Below are 17,030 nucleotides of genomic sequence, written 5' to 3'. Positions count from 1 at the left end.
TCCCGTCCCACTCCCCCCCGCCACCACCGAAGGACGCCTCCGGTCTAAGGTCGCGAGGCTGATGGCGCTGACGGGTTCTCATCCTTCTCGCGCGACTGTTGGCGGCGGGGCCCCATCCTCTCTCGTGTTGCTGGATCTTTGAATGGAGCTCCATGGTGGCCCTGGACGGCATGGTTCTTACAGCAGAGATTGGCGCCGGGGCGGTGGCCTCGGATTTCTCCGATGACCATGATCGCCGTTATGGCCGCGAGGGCGGCACGTCGTCTGGTTTGAGGGGCTCGGTGCGGCTTAGCTTCTCATCTTCGCGTGGTGCGGATGGTGGCGGCGGTGCCCGTTGAGATCTCCGGCCTGCTGTTGGGAATCGGCGGGTGGTGTGGTCCTTTGGTTCTTTTTGCTCTAAGGTGGTCTTCTGCCGTTTGCCGCCTCTCGTGGATCTGGCCATTGACGAGTTTCAGAATGCTTCGCTGCAGATCTTCATTGGATGGTTGACGCGCGTAGATTTCTGGATCAGATGGGATTCCGTCATGTGCACTTCGATTTCAGCCCGAGTGGCTTTAGGAGGGTGTGATGCGAAGCTTCGTTGTGTGTTTACATTATGGGACACGTCGGTATTTTGATTTCTATGGTAAAGACAATGACAAAGAATGCCATGGTGGCTGAGAACTGAGGCCTTGTAATAGCGGATCGAATCTTCGTGACGATGAGGACTTAGCTTGGAGATTCGTGACTCGTTACTGTAGCATTGGCAAGTGGGGGCGGCAACACACGCGAAGTACAAAGTCTTAGCTATCACGGTAAAAGGCCAAGGTCTGACTTAATTGGTTATGGTTGGCAGTGACCTTATTGAAGGCATTGTTTTCACAGCACGGGATTTTCTCCATGGTGAAACCCATGGCGGTGTTTCTGCACTATTTTCTTATTGGAGACCTTGCTTTTGGAGAATTGTGACTTCGGTGTTGTCTAAACACTTCTGCTTCGGTACACCCACCTTAAACACATCAAGGGTTGAGATTCCTCCATACCCCTTCGCTGCCAGGGGCACGATCGTCTTATGTAAAAACAATTACCCCCGCGCGTCCACGCCGATACCCCCGCGCGCCTGTGTGTACGCGGCTGCAGGACGAGCCGAGCCGCTTGGCAGCCATGAGGACGCGAGCCGAGCCGAGCAGTTAGCATCCATGGGCCCAGGATGTCAGATGCAGGGCGTGTTTTTTTAAAAAGTCGGCGTTGACCGATGGGGCGTACGTGTGGACGTGGCGCGGACGGCCGTATCGTCGTCCAATTAACTGTTGTGCAGTAATGGCGGCGTGCATGCAGGCGTCGACTGCTCGCGGCTGATCTCATGCCGCCCGCCTGGTAGCCTCGTAGTCCGCGCCCTCCACTGTCGCGCGTGCGGCGACCGGGCGCCTGCCGCCAGGCTTCCACCTCGGGCCGGCAGTTGACGCGACCGGTCGGCTGCCGCCGCTGCGGCGACCGCCCGCCCGCCTTCAGATGCCACCGGCGCTTGGACTGCCTCGCCTGCCGTCCTCGCGCCTTCCCACGCCACCGCTGCCGCGCCCAGACGCCATGGATGCCTCGGCTGCCGCGCCGCGCCTTCACACGCCGCCGCTGCCTCGCTTTCACACGCCACCGCGCGTGCCGCCAGCCACCCGCCTCTCCCTCGGGGCGCGCGCCACCGATGGATCGCCCGCCCCCCCCCCCCCCCCCCCGTCTATAAAAGGTCACGCCAGCCCCTCACCACGCCGTGCCATCTCCCTCGCCCCGCCCATCTCTCTTCCTCTCCTCGCCCGCCCGTCTCCCCCTCCTCGCCGGTAATGTCTTCCCCTCCTCGCCGGCAATGTCTTCCAGCGACTCCGACGAGGGCGCGTGGCTGAGCGGCGTCTGGCCGCTGAGCCTGACCATCGGCGACATGGAGGATCTGGCCCGGTACGGCCTGATGGTGCCGCCGGCAGCCAAGGTGCCGAGGCCATGGCGAATCGGGGCGGACGGCATCCCAACCATGGGACCACCACAGACGAGGGAGCAGCTCTGCGCGTTCCTTGGCGGGAGGGCCCAGCGCAGGTTCTGGCGCGGGAAGAACTTCGACATCGTCATCGGCGCGTTCAGGGACGCAGCGGCCGGCCGCACTGTCGGGGACATTACCGGCGAGGCCGGCACTTCCCGTGGTCGCTGCCGCCACGACCCACCTCCAGCCGCCCCCACTGCCCCGGCACAGCAGGCGCCCCCTACCCCGGCGCTGGTCGAGATCCTGCCGGTGCATGCCGCCCTCGCGCAAGACGGAGAGCCCGACGATACGCCGGGACTACTTTTGGAATGGCCTCAACTTTTGCAAGTGAGTTGGTATGGTCACCCTGACATTCAATCCCAGAATTGAAGGTATTTGAACACCAAAAACATGTTGTGTCACGTCCGGGGTGTGCTATGTGCTGTTTTCACAGAAAAAATTATAGAAAATTCATCAAGCGATAAAAAAGATAGAAAACTTAGCATGGATCCTAGTGATGATGGTGGAACACTATAAAAAAAATTGAGTTCATTTCAAGGATGTTGAAAATAAATTAATAAGTTTATTGCTATAACTAATAATTTGGAAATGACCGTTCATAAAAAACAGTACTTCACATAGAATTAAAAACATTACTTAATACAGAATTTACTAAGTAATTATATTACAAAGAGTACTTAATACAGAATTTATTTCGTATTGACATTATACATATGATGGTAGATATTACTAATGTAATTTGGGTTCATGTGAAGGATGTCAAAAAAATATTATAGATAGTACTCATGAAATTTGCATAGTGTGGCAAATAATAAAAAATAAGACAGATAGTAATGATATGATTTGAGTTTACACTGCTTGCAGTACGGCCGCACTTCCCGGACAGTGTAATGAGCTTACACTGACCGGGCAGTGTGGCAGTGCCGCCCCTAGCAGTGCAAATTCAAACCAAATTATTACTAACTGTCTCATATAGCAATGTGCACGAACGCGGGTATATAAGCCGGTCGTGGCGCCCATCGGCGCGCGAGGTGGGACTAAAAAAGCGCCCCTTCCACCTCCCCCCCCCCCCCCCCCCGCGCCGTGACTCATCGAAGGCAATAAAATTGTGATGCAAAAAAAAAGTCCGCCTGTGCTTGCATGCCGCAATTGCGCGTAATCGGTCCGGCCCGATCAAGCCGGGTGGCGAAAGGGCCGGCCTTTCGGCCCAGCTACAGCCTGCAGCACAGGCCAACGGGGCAGTGGCGGGACGGGGCGGGAATGAGAGGAGTTCAAAACGGTGGTGGGAGGTTGGTATATAAGGCGGTCTCGGCGTCGTTCGGCGGGTGAGGTGGGACTAAACTTTAGTCCTCACCCCCGCCGACCCTGCCCCCGCACCACGCGCACACTCAATGGGCCGGCCCACGCGCGCCGTCGCGCACAGTCACTGGGCCGTCCAACGCGCGGTGTCATTGTTTTTTTTGTTATTTGTTTATTGTTTCAAAAATAATAGTAATTTTTTTAATAAATGTTGTATTGTATAAATAATAATGAAAAGTCCTACATATTGTATAAATGTTCAATAATTTATGTAATGTTCATTATTTTTTTATGTGTTTTGCATTAATGGCTAAAGTAGTTTTCATAATAGTAAAGAGGTTTTTGTTATAATTTAGAAGGAATAATAATTTGGAAAATACCTTTTTTTAAAAACACTACTTGATATAGAATTTATTTAGTAGTTATGTTAAAAACAATACTTAATATATAATTTATTATGTAATTATATTAAAAACACTACTTAATATAGAATTGAATTCACGGAAAAAACCATAAAAAATTCATATCCGATCAATTCCGGCTGCATGGGTGGTACGAGGTGGCATGCAAGAAACGTCACCCAATTTTGGGAGGCAGTGGGCATGGCCATCTTAGGGCCCCACGCAAGATTTGAACGACGTCGGACACCAAATGCATGTTGCATCACGCCCGGTCAGTGTTTTCGGTGCGTTTCACGGAGAAAACCATAGGAAATTCATACGGTGCCGGAAAATTATGAAAACTTGCATGCATGATGGACCTGTCGATGAGTGTGTGTGCAAAAAGTTTGGGGTCCACCGGCTGAGTCCGAAAAGAGAACGCAGTACGGGGCTGACATCGCTCATATCCGATCAGTGCCGATTGCATTGGTGGTACGAGGTGCTATGCATGAAACGGCACCCAATTTTGGGAGGCAGTGGGCATGCCCATCTTAGGGCCCCACGCAAGATTTGAACGACGTCGGACACCAAACGCACGTTGCGTCACGCCCGGTCAGTGTTTTTGGTGCGTTTCACGGAAAAAACCATAGGAAATTCATACGGTGCCGGAAAATTATGAAAACTTGCACGCATGATGGACCTGTCAATGAGTGCGTGTGCAAAAAGTTTGGGGTCCACTGGCTGAGTTCGAAAAGAGAACGCAGTACGGGGCTGACATCGTTCATATCCGATCAGTGCCGGTTGCATTGGTGGTACGAGGTGGCATGCACGAAACGTCACCCAATTTTGGGAGGCAGTGGGCATGCCCATCTTAGGGCTCCACGCAAGATTTGAACGACGTCGGACACCAAATGCACGTTGCGTCACGCCCGGTCAGTGTTTTCGGTGCGTTTCACGGAGAAAACCATAGGAAATTCATACGGTGCCAGAAAATTAAGAAAACTTGCACGCATGATGGACCTGTCGGTGAGTGCGTGTGCAAAAAGTTTGGGGTCCACTGGCTGAGTTCGAAAAGAGAACGCAGTACGGGGCTGACATCATTCATATCCGATTAGTGTCGGTTGCATTGGTGGTACGAGGTGGCATGCACGAAACGTTACCCAATTTTGGGAGGCAGTGGGCATGCCCATCTTAGGGCCCCACGCAAGATTTGAACGAAGTCGGACACCAAACGCACGTTGCGTCACGCCCGGTCAGTGTTTTTGGTGCGTTTCACGGAGAAAACCATAGCAAATTCATACGGTGCCGGAAAATTATGAAAACTTGCACGCATGATGGACCTGTCGATGAGTGTGTGTGCAAAAAGTTTGGGGTCCACTGGCTGAGTTCGAAAAGAGAACGCAGTACGGGGCTGACATCGTTCATATCCGATCAGTGCCGGTTGCATTGGTGGTACGAGGTGGCATGCACGAAACGTAACCCAATTTTGGGAGGCAGTGGGCATGCCCATCTTAGGGCCCCACGCAAGATTTGAACGACTTTGGACACCAAACGCACGTTGCGTCACGCCCGGTCAGTGTTTTCGTTGCGTTTCATGGAGAAAATCATAGGAAATTCATACGGTGCCGGAAAATTATGAAAACTTGCACGCATGATGGACCTGTCGATGAGTGCGTGTGCAAAAAGTTTGGGGTCCACCGGCTGAGTCCGAAAAGAGAACGCAGTATGGGGCTGACATCGTTCATATCCGATCAGTGCTGGTTGCATTGGTGGTACGAGGTGGCATGCACGAAATGTCACCCAATTTTGGGAGGCAGTGGGCATGCCCATCTTAGGGCCCCACGCAAGATTTGAACGATGTCGGCCACCAAACGCACGTTGCGTCACGCCCAGTCAGTGTTTTCGGTGCGTTTCACGAAGAAAACCATAGGAAATTCATACGGTGCCGGAAAATTATGAAAACTTGCACGCATGATGGACCTGTCGATGAGTGCGTGTGCAAAAATTTTGGGGTCCACCGGCTGTGTCCGAAAAGAGAACGCATGATGGCCCTAGTGATGTGTGCGTGTGCAAAAAATTTGAATGATTGCATTAAAAAATGCATTAATATTTTCTGATGTTAAAAGAACATCAGAGATAATGGCTCTCTTTTTAAAGAATATGCATGATCCATGTGAACCTTCACAAGCTCAGAGCAGGTGAAGACTCACATCGATCCTGCATATCCTCCAAATAGAGTCCCACAAACTGAGATGTTTGTGCATTGACCAAAAGAAAATTATATAAAGGAGTCAACGGCGCGCCGGCTTAGCGATGTGGTATTAAACTGAAATGTTAAAGTACAATGCATGTTTTTAATAAATGCATCGTGGGCCAGCCGGTGGTAGTTTTACGGGACAGGCCAAGTGGCCCACTATGGCATGACCACGTCTATGACGCCGTAGGCATGGAAACCACGCCGCCATTACCTCGCCCCAGGACCGCCTAACCCCGCCGCCTCCACGCACGTCCTCACCCCTCCCCGATCCGACGGTCGCACCGCCGTGGCCGTCCCAACTCCCTTCCCTGCCGGCCTGATGGCGGCCATACAATCCGGCATCTGCGCGCGACTTGGATCTCAGGCCCGGCCGTGCCGTCTCGGCAAAGTCGCCGGCACCCTAAACCCTAGGACGGGCCGTCGGCCAGCGCGCTGGTGTGGGCAGAGGGCGCGCGGCTGCCACGACTAACCCACACCGGGTGGGGTTAGGCAACGGGGGCTGCCGGTGCACGTCGAGACGCCGGAAGGTATGGTATTAAACCATATGTAATGCTTTTTGAATCTCGTAACTAGTTAGATAACTGTCATCTTATTTAGAATGCAAGAATTGGGAGATGTGTACTGCTCGGTTGAGAAGTGGTGCGAATTGGTGGGAAAATTCACACCCAAACAGCGCATGATGCTACGTGGCACAAATTTGGATAGTATGTTGAGAATTCCTTCAGTGAAAATGAGGAAAAAATTATTGGAATTTATGATTACAATGTATGATAGTAGTAGAAAGCGATTTATTATTTGGCCAAATACTGACAGCATCAGTGTGCTTAATAAAGATGTTTATGACATATTCGGGCTACGTAACGAGGGTGATGATGTCAATAGCATGATAGCAACAGTACAACTAGACGCCAAAAAAATTGTTCCGAATCGGTTTCTAGACAAAAGAACAGGCCTAATCCTCATCGATGAGTTGATAAAAAATATTGTTGATACTCAGTCATATGATGATGATTTTGTGAGAAGGGCCGTACTGGTTCTTATGGGTACAGTCTTAGCGCCACAATCCACCAAGTTTGTTCCTTGTCGTTATTACCAAATGGTGGAGGACGTGAACGCTATCAAGTCATACAATTGGAACAATTTCACGTTGGGGGTGTGCATGGATGCTATTAAAAAATCAGTCGAAGATCTTGAAAAATTCAAGTGGCCTATCGGGAACTTGGCTCTTCTTCAGGTACAAGTCATTTCGTAATAGTTGTATGCACATATGATTTTTATGTGATCTATGTGTCTGACTAGTTGTGTTTACTATCATGCAGTACATATACTGGGAAAAAGTTGAGCCAATTGGTGTGTACATTTGATCCTTTGTCTCGTGAATACCCACTAATGCTTAACTGGCCAGAAACGGAAGGGAAAAAGCAAGACGACTATGACAACATGCACGGGCGTGGCACCGGCAATGTAAGTCAATAAGTATAGTTCTTATTGGTTGCACATAGTAATTAATTATATTTGTTATTTAATTTATTTTTTTGTTTGTTGTACAGATTGAAAACTGCGTTAGCGAAGAGTATAGACGTGCTAAGGTAGCACGTGAAGGGACTGTCCCAGAGGAAGAAACGAAGAAACCTAAACGGAAAGGTGGTGGCAGGAGTAGAAAGCCAAGCACGTCTACGGTTTCATCAAACACGACTTGTAGTATGGACCGTGTGATGACATACATAAAGCTGCTTCACAAGGAGGTTCTCAATATACCCGAAAGATGTGCACATGTAATTTAGAAGTTGTAGTGAACATGGTTTAATTGTTCAACTACTTATCATGTTTAATTTGTGTTTGTAGATGGTAATGGAAAGGTTGAACACGGAAGGTGTGCTGTACAAACCCAATAAGAGGGACAACAATGACGAATTTGATAATGTAGGTGAAGGAGTTGGGATGGAGAATGGCTAGTACAAGTCATCAAAATATTGGCCAGATATTGATTCACCTACCGACGTAAAGGTAGGAACATCTTTCACGGGTATCAATGATACCTCCGTGCCCGTTGATGACACGGGTGCTCCGGCGACGACACCGGGTAAATGTGAAGCTATTGATCCTTTCATTATAGACGATAATGGAAACTCTCCATCTTCGGCATTAACTATACGTACAAAAGACTTTCCGTCTATGTCCCAAACCCCGCAGAATGCTGATATTTCTGGTGAGTCTGTGGATGCTTTGTCACCAACAAAGTCCGAAGACACGTTTGAGAGTTTCCCGGCAGAGAGCAACATAGGTAATGGTGAAGGCAGTCAGGAAAATGATGGTAAGCGCAAAAGAAAAAAAGTCGAAATATTGCCAATCCCCCTACGACATTCTCATTACCCACAAGAAACGTGTTAAAAAAGTAAGTCAAGTACTACTTTATAATTCATTCACGCGTTATATAAATTTTTTATTATTTTTAATGACTGTAGCTGCATTGTTTTAGATCTGTTTGCATCGTCACCACATTCAATTCTAGCAAGTTCTCTTAATATGACTCCGGATCACATAGAGGCAGCCAGAGCTTTTGTTGAGACTCCAGCATCGACAAAGAAGCATGCACACCAAACCGTGGTCGATATGCCGCCACCAGATGAGGACATATGCACGCCAGCTATGATTCAGGATGACCTGACGTTTAAATGGTTGCATGGCGCTGTAAGTATGAGTTTGGTTTTAACAAATCTCTCATTTGTACTTCACAAGTTGATAGAATTTTTTTTGTTTATGTATGCAGATCATCAATGCATATTGTAAACACCTACAACACCGTGATTTTTCTGATCGTTACATATCAACAACGTGGTTCCCCAAATTTATATTGAGTAGGGCAAGGGGAAAACCAAGTGAGTAAATGATTTAGACTCAGAACATGTTACAAAGAAAACAAAAGTCATCGCAAGAGTAATGGATGAGTATTTCAGACGGGACAAGGTATTGCTTTCATATTTATTTGATTTTATTAGACATTACTATTTAATTGCACTAACATCATTTTGTTACTATGTAGGCGTATATTCCTATGCACGTTAATGATAATCATTGGATAACCATAGTGATGCACACCGTCAAGGAGGAGTTTCAAGTTCTTGACTCAAATTCTAAAGGCGCAATTAGCCAAAGAATTCGCAATATGATTGCCACCTTGGTACGCTATAATTTTCATACTCGCATTCAGAAAAATATTGAGTCATACATTAAATTCTGGTTTGTTAATTTGTTTCAGAGAGCTGAAATTTCTAAGGATATTATGGAGGCCAACTCAACTCTTGAATCAAAAAAATTTCCAGATGTCTCATCATGGCCAATTAATGAGTATAAAATGCCGAGACAAAAAGATGGGTAAGTTAAATGAGTACAAGGAACTGCATGCTATATCCTAAGCTGATCACACATGTTTATTGCAGAGTGTCTTGTGGACTTTTTGTGATGTGGTGCATAAAATACTGGGACGGAGATCGTTGGACACATGAATTTGACCAGGGAGAGATTAATGAGTCAAGGCCACGTATTGTCACGGAAATTATTTTTTCAGAGGTGAACAAATTAGAGAAGGTCAAGATGAAAATTGTTAAAATCATGGAGAAGGAATAGGTATTAGCATCGGTAGGGTTTTAGTCCCGTAGAAGGTTTGCCTACCGTTGTTGGATACTTTGATCGATTGTAATGCGACATGGCACTGGGATAGATTTCGACAATTTTTCACGTTTTATTTATCGCTTTCGTGTGAGACTAAACATTTAAATGCGTGTGGGCAAGTAATATTTTTGCTGTCCTAAAATGTATCAGTTTGCGGCTGCGATGTTATATGTACTGTTGTTGTTTCTACTCGCGGCGATCATTTATTTATTAGAAAATATCCTCGTCGTCCTGAGTTGGCGCCATGTGGACAAAACCTGCACAATTTCCCACGTCGATTCTGCTGGCAGCAGCGGCGCTGGATCCAACGAATATTCCAGCCCAGCCCATGCGGTGGCCGACAGCCGAGGCAATGGCGGGCCCGCGCAGTCCAGCTAGTGCGGGCTGGCGCGATTCGTCGTGCGCCACGCGCGGGTCTGCTGGCCCAGCAGCCGACCGACCGACAGCCGCGCGCCCGGTGGCAGAGGTCTCGTCCAGCCCCACCCGCGGACACATGCAACGATCCCAAGGGGGAATATGGCGATCTGTCGGCCCATAAACGACGTGCGTCGGGCGCGTGGGCCGATTCTCTTCTTATGCGGATGGGGACGCTGGCGCGTTGTGCCGACTAAGTTTAGTCCCACCTCGCCCGCGGAGAGACGCGCCGACCGGTTTATATACCCGCATCTTCGCCTTCTCACAAGCTCGCTACAGAACACTAATGAATGCCCTGTTGTACGCCGTGGCCTCCCCGCTCGCCGGCCGAAAGGCCTCCTAGAAGGCGTTGTAGTATAATGTCCATGCACGCGCCCGGCCACGGCTGGGCTTTTTTCAAATATTTTTTCACATACATTAAATTTAAAAAATGTTAATCAGTTGACAAAGTCATAACAGCAGTAACACACTCATACAAATATATCATGTTTCACACATAATAATAGAAATGGCGTGTCTCATAACATCGAACAAGGTGGCATAAAAATTAACTCAAAGTGCCATGTCTCTAATCCTTAAACAAATAAACTGAAAGTGCTAGTGCCTTCCATCGAACAAGGTGGCTTAAAGAATAAACTCAAAGTGCCATGTCTCTTATCCTTAAATAAATAAACTGAAATTGCGAGTGCCTTCAATTGATTATGAATACTTCATCTTTATGCCCGGTTCCTACATAACAAATTATAAACAACTCATCAGACAATTGTAAAGAGAGAACCAAAAAATAATTAAAATAATGTAAAACTTACTTTTCATTTTCAGCGCACGTTTGCCGTTTATGGCCCTCTTTCTTACAAATGCCACAAAGAGGACCGGGTTTTTTCTCAGAAAATGATTTTGGTCTTCCATTTTTGTAACATTTGGATCTTTTTTTGCCCGCCCTGTCGTGCTTTGTTTAGGGGCGCCCTTCGTGGAAACTTTCACGGGATCACCTATGACATCAACATGTTGTTTTGGCTGACGTGGCTCCTCATGCACATTTCTTCTACTACCAACAACATCATTATCTGGGACCTTTTTCTTCGCTATTATATTCTGCAAACACTTCATCAACTCATCAAAGACGAATGGATCATTTGAAGCAACATGAAAAGCTTCAGCTCCTGTTATACTGAGTTGACTATAGCAAGCACGCTGCTCTGCCCCTGTCCAACCCCAGCCAAACATGTCACTCTTTTCGCTGTGCAGGCAGCCCACCTCTCGCAACTTTCGACGTCCTCTTAAGGATGCAACATTTAGATATTTTAGATATTTTCAGATGAACCAAGACATACAGAATGTGTTTGCAAGGCAATCCTTTCCGAAGCATTCGTCCACAACTGCAGTCTATCGTATTCTCAAAGTTTTCAGCTCGATAATTCACGCCGAACTGAAATTTGCGGTTATTTCTTCATGTCATGATGAAGGTGTGGCAGTCAACTCCCACTAGCGTCTCAAAAATCTCAAGCTCTCCCATCTTCTTCAGATCTTGTTGAAGAATATAAAAATTGGAATGAGTGAATACTTCGGCAGCATGCTTCTCAATATCCTTATATTCTGTGACTGATGGTGGCAATGACTGATTTGAAACACAGTCATCATGCGCCTCGTTCTCACGTAGTCGAACTATGCAATTCTCATAATGCACAACTAGGTCAACAATAGTCATACCGCCGTCCAGGTGAAGGTGAAGAGAAGAGTTAAGGCTTTCACTCCTCTGATTACTGCGCATACCTAGAAAAAAAAACCATCTGACAGATATCATGCTGCCCACAGACTCCTCTTCCTGTACATCCTACTTAGCCACTCTTTTGTATTATCAGTCTTCCATTTACGGACGAAAGCGTGCCATCTCGCCTTAAAGTTGGCTGGAGAGGTGGAGTAGTACAAGAGTGCCCTGAACTCATTTAGCGATTTGTAATTAAAATGCTTCAGCATGTTTTTTCCACGTGCCATAAGCAGAGATGGTGCAACACATCAACCAAAACCAACCGAATAGCTCGTATCATTGCAGCGTCTCCATCTGTGATGATTGACCTTGGCTTTTTCTGACAATTGGCCTTCAGGAATGTCTGGAGCAGCCACACGTACAACGCTTCGGTCTCGTCGGACACAATGGCACAACCAAAAACTGTGGTGCAACGGTGATTATTTACACGAACAAAGGGGATGAACGGCATACCATATATGTTCATCTTATACGTGCTGTCGAACACAGTCACATCTCCATACAACTGATAGTCCCGCCACGACTGTGCATCGCACCAGAACATGCTCTTCAAATGGCCCTCCTTATCGAGCACGTACTCAAAGAAAAAGTCTGGATCCTTCTCCTTTCTGCTCCTCATAATCCCGATTGTCGTGTTAGCATCACCCTTCGCAATCAACTTCATTTTTTCTCGGCAACATAGGTTGTACGCGTCTCGTCTCAGAAACCCATACTTATCATACAAGCCATACCTGCTAATGAAGTTGTCGATGATGATATACTTTCTGATCCCAGCTCCTTCCATCACCAAGATCTCAGCTATCTGGTGATCTCCCATCACTCGATGTGACCGCAGAAATACCACCTCATCTGGCCTAGCTAACAAATGGTTGTGATCATCCATAAAAGCTGCCACGAACCAAACTCCACGTCCTTTGTCCAACTTCACGACTAAATGTGCGCCACACTCGCAACGAGTCTGAGGTCTTAGCCTGCGGGTACGGCCCTACGGGTTTAAAAATTTACTGAGACGTTTTCCTGCCCTCGAGCAAACGTATCGCCTATACCGAACAGTGGTTGAAAGTCCTTTTCCACGTTTCACCTTATCTTTTCTGATACTGAATCCACGGTCTTTGGCATAGTTATTATAGAACATGTAGGCCTCCCATTGTGATGCAAATGTCATACCCATAACCTTCAACTGTGCCTCCAGTGCACGTTGCTGGATTTCAGCTTCCCCAATGTCCATATTAGCTCCATCCTCATGCTCATATTCATCATCACCACTCCAACCATCAAAGTTAGCCTACAATATTCCACATAAGCAAGTGTAAGTTGTCATTAACAAGTTTTTATTATTCAATGACATCTTAAATTTTAGACCGAACCTGGCTTATGTTATCCGCGAAAGATTCAACACCATGATTTTCCTCGTTCTGGACGTCAATATCCTCCTGCACATAAAAAAACATATGCACATGTAAGTATCATATGGTTCTTCATCCGACGAAAAGATTGTACACAACACTTGCGTTTTCACTACAAGAACCCTCCCCCTTCTTTTGAAAATCCTCCTCAGGTAAATTATCGTACGACGACCAGGATTCATTGTCGCTGCCATCATCATCATCTTTACTATCATTACCATTCGTACGATCAACACTATCGCTACCATCCCACTCACTCGTGTCCAAAAACAGATCCGTAAATGCAGTTTCTTTATCCATTGAATGATCTCACAACCAACACTGCAATATTATAATAAGAATTGATCTATCAATTTTAAATCAAATTAAATGTACTACGATCATACAGATGACAACTTCATATCTAACAAGTGATTGAACATAATTATTTACAGATACAATTTTTTTTGACAAACTAGACGGCTTACATGGCGAGCACGTGCACTTCGGCCAGCCTGGCGTGGCTGCGGACGGCGAGAACATTCCCGGAGAGGTTGATCACGGAGTTGCGGGCGGCGACGGCGTCCACGTAGGCCACGTCACCGTGACGACCTGTACGGAGGCGACATCACATACGGCGGGCGACTCCAACAACGTCCGCGCCGTCCAGATCCCAGGTGAAGACGGGGAAAATGATCGACGATCGGCAGGGAAAGGCGGCGATCGGCCGGACGGGAAGACGTTGGAATTGGCAGCGTGATCACGGCTAGATCGACGGGGAAAGGCGGCGATCGGCGGGTAAGGGTGGCGATCGGCGGGACGGGGCGACGTTGGAATGGGCCGCGTGATCAACAACGGTCGTGGGTTTTTTCGCACGACGGTCGTGGGTTTTTTCGCACGATGGGGAGAGGGTAGATGCGAGCCGGCCGTATCGGCTCGAGTCGTGCGCTCGGCTCTACCTGTATGGGCGAGGATACGTCGTATGCCCAAGATGCCCTTATACATTAAGATACATTAAGCGAGGGGAGGGGAGGGGGAGAGGAGGGTGTACCGAAGCAGACCTCTTGCCTAAATGTTGGTTCATGCTGCAGCTACAAGAAATTGATCACTGTTGCATGATCTTTTTCTTTTTACTGTCGTTGGCTGTGTGCATCGGTAATGTCTTTGTCAGATTGCGTTGTTGAGGCTGGGTGTAATCCGCGATAAAAGGGCTAGAAACAAGGAAACATAAGCATCGATCGATTAAACTAACAGGTCACCGTAAGTCTGCTAGCTGGCAGCCTAGCAGACGTTTGGGTCAAGACAAGGTACATTACACAGCCTCATCAACCATGGCTGCCCTGCTCATATTTTATTACGACATGCATGGCTAACAGCTACTCCACTAGATTTAGAAACCGAGGCTCTCCGCGGCGGCGTCGACGACGGTCTGCACCAGGGACGACCACTGGAGGCCGTCAGCAGTGCCGGTGTTGCGAGCGGAGCAGTTGCGGCGAACCTGGCCCTGGTCGCCGGTGAGCACCTTGATCTGGCCCATCTTGACCATGGACACGCCAAACTGGTCGAAGAAGTCGCGCTGGCTGCGCGCGAAGCGCTCCACGATGGGCCGGGTGGTGGCGTTGGTGAAGAGGTCCTGGTCGGACACGAAGAGCCCCTCCCAGTTCACCAGGTTCACGTAGTACTTGTTGTCGAACACGTTGGGGGTGCGCACGTCCAGCACGGTGCGCGCGTCGGTGCCCTTGGCCGGGCACGTCCGCTTCAGCCTGCCAAGGAAGTCCGGGCTCATGGTGGGGTCAGGGCGCGGGAAGAGCCGGTCGTCGAAGGATGTGCAGTGCCCGAGCCCCACGGTGTGGCCGCCGGAGAGCGCGACGAGGTCGGCGGCGTCGAGGCCGATCTTCCGGAGCACATCGAGGAGGGACGGCACGTTCGAGGACGGCGGGGGAAGACCGGAGAGAACGTCTTGCGCCGTGGCGAACCTGGGGCTGTCGCGGCGCCCGAGGGGCACGCGGTACTCCGGCCCGCCTGAGGCGACCACGGAGTCGCGGGCGGCGAGCGCCAGGATGTCGGAGCAGGAAACGACGGCGCCGCGGCACTCGCGCTCCAGTCGGTCCCGGATGTCGTTGACGGCCTTGAAGGCGGACGGGCGGAGAGTGAGGTTGGGCGGCGCCTGCTGCTCCCCCGGCCCCGTCGCCGACCCGTCTAGAAGCACTGACGCGTCGCAGCCCTGCATGCATGTGCGGCGCGTTCATGAATGGGTTGATGGGAGGCAATCAACTGAGCTGGCAAGAAACGGTACGTACCTGCACGAAGCAATCGTGGAAGTGTAGGCGAAGCAGGCCGGCGGCGAGGCCGATGTCCTTCCGGACGGCGTCCAGGACGAAGTCACGCACGATGGACTCCGCCCTGGGGCAGAGCTGCCGGTAGAAGTCGAACGACAGGCCCTGCGCCACTGTAGGCTGCCTCAAGTCGCCGCCCCCTCCGCCGGCGGCCTCCTGCTCTCTCGCCCCTACAGACCCAAGTGCCACCGCAGCTATCACTACCGCTGCAAGCATAGGGGCGCCACGAGCCATGCTCTCTACTGCTTTGCTTCTCGTCGTCTCCCGTGTCTTTCACTGTGTGCCACCGTGACTCGGCTTGCTCTGCCGCTAGGTACGTGTAGGTGACCTTGCTTTTATAGACGACGCGGACGCTAGCTTCTGGTCGACACGTACGTGGGAGGCTGGGAGCATGCATGACACATGGATGCTTGCATGGATGGACGGACATGATGATCGTGGGAGCGGGTCGGCGCGAGGATCGAGGTAAGAAGCGAACAAGAGATCCTATCTATCCGTACGTCTATATATCTACCTCTTCTTTACTTCCAAGGTTTATTTAGTAAGTTGTTCAAGACAACGATTCAGTGCCGAATCGCATTGTGTGAATCGGCTCTCGCAAAGACGTACTACGATCAGTTGAGCATGCAGGTTGCCGCCCACCCACCCATCCAACCCAGGAAGATGGAGGCAGAGATGGACGTGAAGAACCGTCAGCGTACGTATATGGTGCGCCTTCATCATCGGACTGATACCACGTCCGCCGATGGAGGGACGACTATAAACAAGTCAAGGCTCGACCGCTAGCTTGTCCACGTACGGTAGCAGAGGATGTACAGTAGGTGACATGGCTTCGACACACGGCGCATACGCCGCGTTGCCCGTGAACTGAAGCAGGGAACGGCCGAGCATAGCACGGACGAAACATGCATGGCACCGTACCACCATCACTACGCACCGCCCCGGAAACACGGCCTGCCCCATCCGCCCTTGTCTTTCAGTTTAAGTACTACGACCACCATACCGCCTTTGTTTCTTTTGTGTAAATGTAAATTCCTGGGCAATGGCGGCACTACCTATTGGATTTTTTTTAATAATCCACTGAGCGGGAGAAGATCCCACCTATATATACTACACTTTATCTATACTAGCACATATGATCGGGTATTGCAACAAAAAAAAAAACACGTCCCTTCACACCCTCCTACTAAAAGAATTTAGTGTACAAGGCATGAGAATCAGGACGTCTAGATATGGTAGAGACAAAAGAACTTAGAAGATTCTTCCAGTGAGGGGTGCTCTTGTGTGCCAGTCAATGCATTTCTTGAATAAATGTAGATTCCATGCGTGTTCGATTGCTTTATGCATGTGGTTCCTCGTGATTGAGGCGCCCGTGACGTGTTTTGCTCGTGGCCTCCGCGCGCTGCTCGCATCCTCTGCGCGATGTGCTCTTGCGTCTCTTCGTGCGCACTGCTCGCAGTTGGTGCCGGCGCACGATCACGGTTGGGGCGTCGTATGCATGCGGTTGCATCGCG

At 49.3% G+C, this 17,030-nt stretch overlaps 1 protein-coding gene across 1 annotated transcript; it reads right to left on the bottom strand.

The window, feature by feature from the left end:
• Positions 1–14,402: 14,402 nt before the first annotated feature.
• On the bottom strand, positions 14,403–15,815 carry LOC125549420 (cationic peroxidase SPC4-like). The gene is made up of 2 exons (XM_048712834.1): positions 15,481–15,815; positions 14,403–15,404 (listed from the first exon to the last, which is right to left on the bottom strand). Exons 1-2 carry the CDS (start codon positions 15,748–15,750, stop codon positions 14,571–14,573), a joined length of 1,104 nt encoding a protein of 367 aa, XP_048568791.1. The 5' UTR covers positions 15,751–15,815; the 3' UTR covers positions 14,403–14,570.
• Positions 15,816–17,030: the final 1,215 nt, after the last annotated feature.

Source organism: Triticum urartu, chromosome 3, assembly GCF_003073215.2.
Source record: "Triticum urartu cultivar G1812 chromosome 3, Tu2.1, whole genome shotgun sequence".
Lineage (NCBI taxonomy): Eukaryota > Viridiplantae > Streptophyta > Magnoliopsida > Poales > Poaceae > Triticum > Triticum urartu.
Note: the sequence above shows the minus strand (reverse complement) of the source record. Positions and strands in the feature narration are given on the sequence as shown.